At 41.0% G+C, this 12,533-nt stretch overlaps 1 protein-coding gene across 1 annotated transcript in view; it reads left to right on the top strand.

Moving 5' to 3' along the window:
* Positions 1-2,742, top strand: part of LOC109918161 (multiple PDZ domain protein) — a 263,630-nt gene extending 260,888 nt beyond the window's left edge. Inside the window, exon 45 of the mRNA XM_048620387.1 lies at positions 666-2,742. Coding sequence (XP_048476344.1) covers positions 666-812 — 147 coding nt within the window. The 3' untranslated portion in view covers positions 813-2,742. The remainder of the gene's footprint in view (positions 1-665) is intronic.
* Positions 2,743-12,533: the final 9,791 nt, after the last annotated feature.

Genomic DNA, 12,533 nt, shown 5'->3' with positions numbered 1-12,533 from the left:
AGCGGGCGCTCAAGATGTTAGGGACCACACTCCTGTTGCTCACTTAATTGGCCTATTTCATGAAGAGGCTGACCTCTCATTCCCCACCCATCCGTGGCAAATATGCCCTCACTTCAGTTGCAGAGATCCTGCAGCAGGATCTCCAAGTCAAAGACCTAGAGCAGGGATTGCAGAGGCAGCTGACTTAAATCTCTAGAGCAGTGATTAAGATCAAGATTAGCTTTCTTAAGGTTCCTGGATTCTGTTAGTGGTGATGGCTGGTGAAGGGAATCAGCCAGGAATTCCATTTCTATTGCAGTTCAATTAACTCGAAGGTATGGTTTAGGAGGGGAACAGAAGGTAGAGTGTGTTAATGCCCTGTAGGTTCAAATTGCTTGCCAGCGCTCACTGTCAGGCACAGATATAGTGGCTAATTATGTGGGAATGGTGCTGGAGTAATCTAGCACTATGAAACTATATTTGCAGAAGTTTGTTTCTTAATTACGTTTGTCAACATGCTGTATGGATATATTTCAGAAATTGAGACTACTGCACCACTCATACTTCACAAATTTTCATGCAATTGTAGGAACAAAAGTTAAGCTGGATACAGCAAAAATCACTCAGTTACCATGTTATTATTAGCGTACTGTCACTGTTAAATCTAAAGATGTTGTAACTTTTAGGGAGCAGCTGCTGAAGATGGGCGCCTGAAACGTGGGGATCAAATAATTGCTGTCAATGGACAAAGCCTCGAGGGCGTGACACATGAAGAAGCTGTTGGTATCCTGAAGCGCACAAAAGGGAATGTTACTCTAACAGTACTTTCCTAATGTATGTTATTCTAGATGAAGACACTGAAGCTTAATGTGACTCTTTATTTGGACTTTACTGATGAGAATTGAAGTGAATTTATGCATACTTTCCAACATATGAATTAGGAACAGAAGTAGTCATTTGAGAATTGAGAAAATGAAATGTTTTATGTCATATCAAGAGAATTTTGGATTTAAGACAGTGGGTTGCAAAATTAAATAAATTTAAACACAGTAAACAGGCTGCCATAGTATTCCCACACATCATATTCAGGATCTCAATTGTAGAAGCTTTTGATTGCTCACAGTGTAGTCTATGGTTTTTTTTTTCAGATGCAACATTATTTTTAACTTTATTTTCAAACTTCTATATTTGCCCATTTTAGGTCTGGAAAATAGTTCCAGAATTACTGTCTAGCTTCTATTATTTTCTGCTTTTAAATGGTTACCAAACATTTTCCAGTTGAACAGCTGGTTGGTGGTTCAATAAAGTATTATTACTTTAATAATACTGCTATTGATCAGTTTCAATAAAAAGATAAATGCAATTTAACTGCTTTAGATTTTTGCATTTTATAGCTCATTGGCAGTGTTTTTCTGTGAAATTCTGAGTTATCTTGAAATAGCTGACTGTAATGCAAATTCACTGGTTAAAAATTGATGTGTTTCCTGAACAGAGTTCTTAAATCACACATCCCCTATCATTATGTGTAACGAATGTCGAAGAAAACCATCATTGGGAGTAATGGTGTTGAATTATCAGAAACAGTTAGTTGACATGATGGTAGAATTGCATGGAAATTTAAGTTGACTGACTCGAATTTACTTACCCAGCCATAGTTACCTTAGCGCTGTAACAGAGAATGATAATGAAGTACTGTTTGCTGTCTTTGACTGCAAAGTGACTGAAAATTAATTTCATCAAATGATCAAGGTGCCCATGTAGGTTCCTGCACCTTGACTAATTAATATTAATGAGGCCTTAACTCAATTTCAGGCCTGCCTTAGATCTCCTGTTTTTTCAGGTGCATAATACACCTATATCCTCTCCTTCAACCTGAAACCAAGTGCTGATAAGCTTATGTCCCTCTGACTCTTCTGAAAGTAATCACAGTAAATGTCCACTGAACAGCCGTTATTCACAGAGCAAGATTCTGTAAACGGCATTAAATTTTGTGATCAATTCACTTCTTTTTGAAGAAAGGGTAAAAATGAACTGAAAGTAACTATGTACGATGCATTTTGGCTAAGTATTTTAGCAATGATCAGTTGAGTGTACCTGCTTATGAATTCTTGGAAATGTATGGGGTAGTAATTCTTAAGCCCAAGTCTGCTGCTTACCAAGCACATTGAGTAGCTGGAACAGCGTGTTAAGACTGCACTAAACAAGCTAGTTCAGTAGAGAAGTATGTTCACCTAATAGGGGTGGATTATTAGCTTTGCAATTAGTTAGGTAATCTGGCATAGTGGATCACCCACCCTTTATAAATTGTTCTTCACCAATTATCATTCCTTTCACTTCAATGGAATAAGACTCATACAGACTCCTTGAAAGGTCTGTTTTTGCCAATTTATAATAAGCAAGTGAAGGCGAAAATCTATTCTTTTTATCTTAACAGTATTATTATAGCTCAACTTAAATGTTGTGTTTGGGTTAGAATTGTGTGTTTTGGTAAATATGCCATTTTCACTCTAACCAAGTGTGTTTAACTCTATATAGATCCAAAAGTAAATGTTACAGTTATCTTTACAATCATTTGATCAATGTTCTTGGATGAGTGAACTATTGTTCGTTTGAGTTAGCAATGCTAATTTTAACAAAAAAAAGAAACTATGTTAGTCAGTACATTGTTAATCTAAACTCATACATAATTTTAGAATATTTTGCTTTTGTATGCTCTGAAATGTATCTATTTTGATTTTAAAGTAATGTACAATATCCTTCTGTTAATGACTGTTGGTAATTATAAAGTTTTACAGTTTTTAGCATTTATAAACCAACATAGCATTGCTTTTTGAATAAACATGTTCTAAAGATCCATTTTTTACTTAATTTCTACTTTCAAAATAAGTGAAAGAAGTAACAAGAAATTACCTGTGACAAATATAGTATCAATATTTTTAAAACATATACATATGTTGCTGTATGCCCATTTAAAAACTTTACTGTAGGAATAATAGAAAGCCATTCAGTTCTTCCACTCTACTGTCATCAGTTTTTAACTTTCCTTGCATCAATCACTTACCTATTTGCTACAGTTCAGTACTCAAAGACTACAATTCACATCCATACTTGGACACATTTGGCTCCTAAAGCTTTAGGGTGTTGAGGTGTAATCCACAAAGTTAATTAGCTTTGACGTTCACCATCTCTTGCTATGTAAACAAGTATAACAGCCAGTTTGCACATGGAAATTCCAAAAAGCAATGTGATAAACAAAGAAAATAGCCCTTTTGAGCCCTGTTGTCCGAGTCAATATGATCATGACTGATAATCTAACTCCATACCCTGTTCCCAGTGCTCCCCATAACCCTTTGATCCCTTTAGCCCTAATAACTATATCTGATTCCTTCCTGAAAACATTCAATGTTGTGGCCTCAACCTTCTGTGGCAGAGAATACCACATATCCTTAGTCTGTTACCCCTGATTGTGGATTCCCTTTTCATTAGAACGTTAGAACTTAAGTTTTCCATGTCTAGCCCTGCTATAATTTTATAGGTTTCTATGAGATACCCCCTTATTCTTCAAAACTCTAGTGAATATAGTCCGAAACCAATCCAGCCTCTTTTCATACATCAATCCTGTCATTCCCAGGAAATCTGCTAAACCTTTGTTCCACTCCCTGTATAGCGAGAACATCCCTCTCAGATAAGGAGACTTAAACTGCAGACACAACAATAACAAAATAACAAGCATGTCCATCATTAACAGGGGGATTGCCATATGACTAAACTCCAGGAACTCTGTTTTGGTGTCATTATGTCTACAATACAAGCACAGAAACTGAAGGAATTCTGAAGAATGAGACGATGAATTTAATTTGTAAATCCCTTGACATTGCCACATTCCAAGACACCTCCAAAGACCCTTAATGGATACAACCTTTTATTGAAAGCACTTGCTGATTTTTTTTAATATAAATATTAAAACAGGATGTTAGCTGTGACAAAATAGTAACCGTGGTTTAAAAAAATAGCTTGTGTGCACATTAAACCCTCAATGTAAGAAAAAGAGACACAAACCAGTTCCTCTGTTTTGCTGTCATCCACTTGGTCCTCCTTTCATGCAATTTGAGGAAAGAAATGAAAGTCAGAAACATTTCTCCTGGAATTCCCAAGGTAGTGCCTGTAAACAGCAGTCGTGTGGCATAGTCCTTTCTATTGAATGCGTGTCTACCTACAAGTTTAAGAGAATGTTTAATCAACTGTGAGGTCAAAAATGGCAGTTTCTGCATCAAATCAGTGTTAGACGCTGTTTGACACCACAGTCTGCCCACTGCATCCTTGTGGCACATGTACAACACACGTGTCTGTCTTCTTTCAAGCATATCATGTCAGAAGATTTTGAAGTTCCAGTTTTCAGTAGCATTGACACAATGTTGTAGACTCAAGTTTTATCCCCATTGAATCTGAGATCTGCAGTCCAAGCAATTTAATATTAATTTACAGCAATACTAATATTAGATTAAAAGTAAAAAGACATGCTGCCTTCATCAGGGAAGAATCACAAGAATACCAATTCTCAAAGGGGACAACACTACTTTGTGGCAAGTGAACTCTGATGGAAAGAGGCATTGGTTGCCGTGGTGACTGTACGAGGGAGCAGTTTGGACAGCAGTTAAAGGTAACAGTTCCTAATTTGACACTTCAGCCCTTTTAGATGCAGCTTTCATTTCAATACTCGCTCTATTATCAACCCTATTCCACCAGAACCCCTTTTGCCATTTAATCACTCCTGTTTTCCATGCTATCAATTGGTTTCACTTTTGTCGTTTCCTTCCACCACACTCTTGCTGCCCCGTGGTGGCACAAAATCTGAACAAGGTCTAAACTTTTCTGATTCTGGCAAAATATTACTGCCCTGAAACATTAATTTTATCTCTCACTCCAGTTGTTATTACAGCAGGCGAGTATTTATAGTATTTCCTCCTTTTGTTCCAGATTTTCAGCATCCACAGTAGTATTTTTACTACCGAGGAACTAATTAGCGAGTAAATTTGTTAAATGTTTGGACACTAATCAACACACAATAGCTTCAAGATTGGTTTTCCAAAAGCTGCTGCAGACATTGTATTATATGCCCATGACTGGCGTGCTGCTGTACAAATGCAGACCTTCAGGAAAAATGTTAGGATTGCATTAATAGAATTATGTCCTCTTGATTTTTTGATTCTGGCAAAATTTGATATTTTTGGTTTCATATACTGATTGAAGTCACTAGCCCTTTTGACTGTGATTGAATTCCCGCATTCAGGTTGAGAGAGAGTCCTTTAGAACATAGAACATGGAAGAGCACAGCAGAGCAACAGGGCCTTTAGCCCATCATGTCTAAATGAACCCTGATGCTATTCTAAACTAATCCCATCTGCCCGCACACGGTCCGAAAAGGACTGACCTTGTCTAAAGGTTAAAGTTCTAAATTGGAGCAAGGCCAATTTTGACAGTAATAGACAGGAATTTTCAAAAGTTGACTGGGGGAGGCTGTACACAAGAAAAGGGACAATTAGCAAGTGGGCGGCTTTCAAAAGTGAGACAACAAGAGTTCAGCGACAGTATGTTCCTGTTAGTGTGAAGGACAAGGCAAGTCAGAGTAAGGAACTTGAGATGACTCAAGATATTGAGGTACCGGTCAAGAAAAAGAAGGAGGTATATGTCAGTTATAGACAACTGAGACCTAGTGAATCGCTTGAGTACAGGGGAAAAGGAGTACACTTAAGAGGGAAATTAGAAGGGCAAAAAGGGGATGTGAAATGGCTTTGGTAGATAAGGTTAAAGAGAATCCAAAGAGATTCTACAACTACCTTGAGGGCAAAAGAGTAACTCTGGAGAGAATAGGACCCTACAAAGATCATCAAGGCCTTCTATGTATGGAACCACGAGAGAAACAAGTATTTCATGTCAGTATTTATAGTGGAGAAAGACATAGAAGCTAGGGAACTTGGGGAAATAAATAGTGATGCCTTGAAAACAGCCCACGTCACGAAATCTTAAAGCATAAAGGTAGATAAAGCTCTGGGATCTGATCAATTGTATCCAGGAAATTGTGGGAAACCAAGGAAGAAATTGCAGGGGCCATAGCAAAGATATTTGTATCATCGACAGCTATGGGTGAGGTGCTGGAAAACTGGAGGATGGCTAATGTTGTGACATTGTTTAAGAAAGGCTGCAAGGAAAAGCCAGCAAACAATAGATCCGTGAGCTTGACATGGTGGGTGGTGGGTAAATTGTTGGAGGGGGTTCTGAGAGACAGGATTTAAATGCATTTAGAAAGGCAAGGACTGATAAGCGATAGTCAGCATAGCTTTGTGCGTAGGAAATCCTGTCTCAAACTTGATTGAATTTGTTGAAGAGCTCACCAAGAAGGTAGATGAAGGCAGAGCAGTAGACGCTGTCTACATGGACTTTAACAAGGCCTTTGACTCAGTTTCACATGATAGACTAGTTAGTAAGGTCAAATCATATTGCAACCAGGTAGAGTTAGCCTGTTGGATACAAAATTGGCTTGATGGTAGGAGACAGGGTGGTAGTAGAAGGTTGTTGTTCAGACTGGAAGCCTGTGACCAGTGGTTTGCTGCAAGAATTGGTGCTGTGTCCACTGTTGTTTGTCATTTATATAAATTATTTGGATGAGCATATAGGAGGCATGGTTAGTAAGTTTGTTGATCACACCAAAATTGGTGGTATTGTGGACACTGAAGAAGGTTATCTCGGAGTACAACAAAATCTTGATCAGCTGGGCCAATGTGCCAAGGAGTGGCAGATGGAGTTATTTTGGTAAGACAAACCAGGGCAGGACTTAGTCAATGATAAGGCCCTGGAGAGTGTTGTTGAACAGAGAGACCTAGTGGTATAGGTATGTAGTTTCTTGAAAGTGGTGTCACAGGTAGACAGGGTGGTGAAGAAGGCATTTGGCAAGCTTGCCTTCATTATCAGAGCAATGAGTATAATAGTTGGAATGTCATGTGGTGGCTGTACAAGACATTGTTGAGGCCACTTTTAGAGTACTGCATACAAGACTGCACCCTTTCCAGTTTGATAACATCCTTTCTATAGCAGAAAAAATTTTCAAGGATGTTACCTAGACTGGAGGCTTTGGGTTATAGGGAGAGTCTGTATGGGCTGGAATTTTTTCCCTCGTGTAGAAAGCTGAGGGGTGACCTTATAATGGTTTATAAAATCATGAGAGGCAGGGCAGTCCAAAAGTAGAGGGCATAGGTTTAAGGTAAGAGTGGAAAGATTTAAAAAGGACCTGAGGGGCAATGTTTTCAAACACACAGTGGTTCCTTCATGGAATGAGCTGCCAGAGGAGGTGGTAGAGGTGAGTAGAATTACAACATTTAAAAGATATTTGGATATGTGCATGAGTTAAAAAGGTCTAGAGGGACATAAGGCAAATGCAGGCTAATGGGACTAGTTCAGTTTAGGATACCTCGTCGGCATGGGCAAGTTGGACCGAAGGGTCTATTTCCATGCTGTATGACTATGACATACTGCCCATTCTTTTTAAACCTTGGGGCGAAACTGAGATACAATTGGAGGAAGCTGACAGCACACAATGCAACTAGCACCTCTTCAGTCTCTGGAGGACATGATCTGTAGAATTATCAGCAACAATTCCTCAGGGATGATAACACCTGCCACTGCCAATGTCATCCTGAATGATGCACATTTTGCCACATGCATCTTCCTCGCTCATCCTCATTCCAAAAGGTGCCACAAAGTGAAAGGTGAGGTGACCATGAACCTCTTGCTTCCCTCCCTCTGATACTGCCATTATGTTTTGATATACTTAGATGGAAGACTGAGGATAGCAAGCACATATCTCTGAGGAAGATGTACAATGTCTCCACCTTACGCTTGGAGCCATCCGATCAAACAGTGGGCCAATGTTTTCTTAGGGGTCAGTACAAACCCAGGGTCCTCATCAGCACAGGTGGACTGCAGTCAAGAGAGAAGACGTGTGAGGGACTTTGAAGAGAACCTTGATGGGATGGACTACAAGAGGGAACTGTATGTGATGCTTGCGCATTGTAAGATAGCCTCCAGTACTAACATCGAAATGCTACTGTGGCACAGGGTGTTGTGCAGAGCTCTCTTTCCCCAGCACTTCTACCATTTGGAAATATCCATGGCATCCCCTGAGCCACGATGCAATGTCTGCTAGCTCCCACTGTCACATGGCGAGAGATCTGTTAATGGATAAGTGCCATGTGCTATCTCTGGGATACTTTGACTATTGCTGCACCCAATCTCAAGCTTATGCCATCAGACAGAAGCAATCGCCAAGGCAGATGATGATCCCTGTTTTTGATAGGGTATGCAGGCAACCAAGCAATCATTGTTCCAGCAAATTAAGAGGAATGCTGGTGTCTTTCCCTCTGGGAGCCATCAGTAACACTGTGGATCCCAAACCATTTGCCCTCCGTGTGGATGTCAGCAAGTGTGTGTCCATAAGTGGTACTCTGTTAGTCCTCTAATTGTTACTTTTCAAGCATAGAGACCAGATTCTTGGTGCCCCTGCCAAGTGGCTGCAGTCCAAAGGCATTGACACTGAGAGCTGCTCAAGTGCACCTTTATAAAGCCATCAAATAGGCAATGGCCTAATGGTATTATTGCTGGATTGTTAATTCTGAGACCTAGGTAATGTTCTGGGGATCTGGCTGATGGTGGGATCCATAGCAATTGACAATTTTGGAAAAACCTATCTGGTTCACTAATGCCGTTTAGGGAAAGACACTGCCACCCTTACCTGGTCTGGCTTACATGTGACTCCAGATCAATAGCAATGTGGTTGACTCTTATCCCTAATTGTCCAGAGGGCAGTTGAGCAATAAATGCTCCTAACCAGTGATGCCTTCGTTCCATGAATGAGTAAAAAATACGCACATAGAGAGACAGACATACACACGCATGCACAATAAATGGTCAAGTTTCCTTGAATTGGTTTAAATGGACAGCACGGTGGCTCAGTGGTTAGTACTGCTGCGTCAAAGCGCCAGGGACCTGGTTCGATTCCACCCTTGGGCAACTGTCTGTGTGGAGTTTGCACATTTTCCCCGTGGGTTTCTGCTGGGTGCAATGGTTTTCTCCCACAGTCACAAAAATGTGCAAGTAAGGTAAATTGGCCATGCTAAATTGCCCATAGTGTTCAGAGATGTGTAGGTTAGGTGCATAGCCATGGGTTACAGGGATAGGGAAGGGGGTGGGTCTGGGTGGGATGTTCTTCAGAGGTTCAGTGCAGACCCATTCGGCCAAATGCCCTGTTTCCACACTGAAGGGATTCTATTCTGCAGTGGTACTCAGTAAACATCTTCCAATAACCAGCCAATGATCAGGAGCATGAGATAAGGACACCATACAATGGTACTATTAGAATGCACAAGGATGCTAATTTCTGTTTTGTATGTTTGATATGTTGTTAGATAAAGCTGTTGAGTGAACGATTTGGCCTGTATTGAATGGTTACGGTCAGTGGGATTTTATCACAGGGAAATCTAAAATAACTTCAACTGAAGTAATGCCTCATCATCCTCTTTTCACTTATAAGTAATGGATGTGGTCTCTGTTTCTCCTATTCCTCCTTCTCCTCCTATCTCTATCTAGATAGCCTCCAGATCCCAGGAGCTAATGGACTGTCAGAACTGCGACGTTCAAAAATATTGTACTGTTTTGTCTGTGTACAGCACGGATCCCTTGAATAATCTAAACAATGGAAACTTTGCATTACAGGCAGATGGCTATCTCATGGTTCTAGAATCATAGAATCCCTACAGTGTGGAAACTGGCCCTTCAGCCCAACAAGTCCACACCGACCCTCAGAGCATCCCACCCAGACCTGTGAGGGGCTCCATGGATTCCACTGAAGACCCACTGACCTTAATGTTGGAATGGATTGAGAGGTTTATGAGACTATTGTAGGTGATCCTGTGACTGACCAACAATCCTGTAGTGCATTTGTGAAGTCCCAAAACAATAATATAGACGGTCGCAGGATAAATGCATCTTGGATTCAGCCACATTAGCAGGTCTTTCACCCTCTTGGAATTCTGAAGAAGGGTCCCAACCCGAAACGTTAACTTTCCTGCTCCTCTGATGCTGCCTGGCCTGCTGTGTTCCTCCAGCTCCACACAGTCTTACCTCTGACTCCAGAACCTGCAGTTCTTACTATCTCTGACTATCATAAGAGACCGTTTTTATAAACCATAGTGGAGAAAGGTACTGGTCTCCCCAGACAGCAGAATTGTGGCTTAAGAAACTCAATGGTCTGTTTTATTGATGGTCAAGTTGCACCACAGATCTGGTTGTAGTACAGTTCAGTTGCTAAACATGGGATCCGGAGATAAATCTTTGTGTTCCAGGTAATCCTTGTGCTCAGGCAAACAGCCTCTTGATTGGAGAAAATGAAATATTGGCTAAATATAATAACATTATGGCAGCTGTCAAAACAAAGTGCAGTTGATGATCACAGTTGAAGGAATTATGATTTATGCTGGCAATGGGGTTATGTAAAGAAGCCTGCAGGTGAGCACTTTTAATAAGGCCTTGAAAAAAATCTCTCTTCTGTTTGGTCTCCTCGTAAATATGGCTGTATTTGTTCCGTTGCTGCTCCTTAACCTGATTAACCAAAAGAAACCTAATGAGAGAAATAAAAATTATGATCAGAAACCTGGCAGAAGTTAAGAATGTTGTGTCAACTGTACATGTGCTTAGCCTTGCCTCGGCAAAACCTCTGCCTCTGCTGCTCTGCCCTTGATGTCAAGTGAGGGTCTGGGCCTGGATTTCCTGAGAAGTAATAATCAGATTGCTACTCTGCTCCATCTTTTAGATGTTAAGGAAGAGTTACATATCGCTGACAGAAGATTCCAATCAGGACTCCTTCAGAGTCAGACTTCAGACTCCATCAGTTTACAGAACAGTGGCTCAATGGTTAGCACTACTGCCTCACAGAGCCACGGACCCAAGTTCACTTCCACCTTCGGGCGACTGTCTTTGTGGAGTTTGCACATTCTCCCTATGTCTGTGCGGGTTTCCTCCCTTAGTCCAAAGATGTGCAGGTTGGGTGGATTGGCCATGCTAAATTGACAGTAGCATCTGGGGTGTGTAAATTAGGTGGATTAGACATGGGAAATGCTAAGTTACAGAGAAAGGGTAGGGGAATAGGTCTGGGTGCTCTTCAGAGAGGCAGTGTGAACTTGTTGGGCCGAATGGCCTGTTTCCACACAGTAGGGATTCTATGATTCAATGTAATTTAAAACTAATACATCTGACATAGTGCACGATAGTCAGGGGAAGTCAAACCATATTCCATTTTTCACAGTAGTTAGTTGCCATATTCTGAATTTTAAATGTGCAGCATCACGGTTAGCTGTGTTTACAGCTTCAGTGAAAGGATAAGTAAGCAATGTGAGCTCAGGGTATCAGGAGGATAAGGTGCCAGACAGGTAGGGTGCCAGTTAAGTAAGGTGCCCGGGCACAAGTCTTGACAGGTCTGTTGTGATGAAGGGATTATCAGATTGCAGCCATCCAAGCTGGCATATGTTACAGACAGAGAGAGAGAGACATAGGGGATCATGTCCAAGATGGGGAGGGGGCATTTTGGATCCAGTGGTGGGGATGTTGGGGTGTTTGGGCCTGAAGTGGTGAGGAGGGGAATGCCAGGTGGTGAACAGAGGAGGGGTGTTGTGTCCTGGGGAACAGAGTCGTCAGATCTGATGATATGGCAACATCTTGGCTTGGGAGAAGAGGTGAGTGTTGGGTCAGAGACACAGAGGATAGGGGGTTGGGTGTCAGATCTGGTACTGGGGTTTTTTGGGTCCCTGACTGTGGGCAATGTCAGCTGAGGGTCTAGGCCTGAGGAAGGTTTAGTTGGTAAGTGAAGTGTCAGTTTAATATTTAATAGTTAGATTAGGTTTTTATAATCTAACATTTTCTGGGTAGTTGAAACAGAAGTTGCTGGAAAAGCTCAGCAGATCTGACAGCTTCTGTGGAGGGAATGCGGAGTTAACATTTCAGGTCAAGTGACCCTTCCTCAGAACACCTGGGTGATTATTGTTTTAACTGTTTGGAACCATCTGAATTCTCTAATTTAAGTGGATACTTGGACTGTTGCAGGCACAGACAAATTGCCCAGCAGAAAATTCCTAAGCACTATATCAGGGATTCACAGGGTCCCAATGTACATTTCTCATCAAAACTCAGACCTGATCACCTGGCTGTTGGAAAATCCAGCATTTAGTGTAATAGTCAGTGTGAAATCCTTCTGTACAAGACACTAAGTCAGATTTACTTCAAGGAAACAGTAGATCCCATGGTGCTACCTGTCAAAAAGCCAAACTTGTTTCCCCCACTTTTTCCTAGTGCGCTAGCCAGCATTAATTCTTCATGCAACACCATCAAATCAATGGGTGAAACATTCAGCGCACTGCCTACATAACAAAAATGACCACAGTTCAAAAGTAATTAATTGAAAGGAACACTTTGGGATAACCAGAGAATGTGAATCATGTTGTATAAAAGTA

Source organism: Rhincodon typus, chromosome 3, assembly GCF_021869965.1.
Source record: "Rhincodon typus isolate 14 chromosome 3, sRhiTyp1.1, whole genome shotgun sequence".
Lineage (NCBI taxonomy): Eukaryota > Metazoa > Chordata > Chondrichthyes > Orectolobiformes > Rhincodontidae > Rhincodon > Rhincodon typus.
Note: the sequence above shows the minus strand (reverse complement) of the source record. Positions and strands in the feature narration are given on the sequence as shown.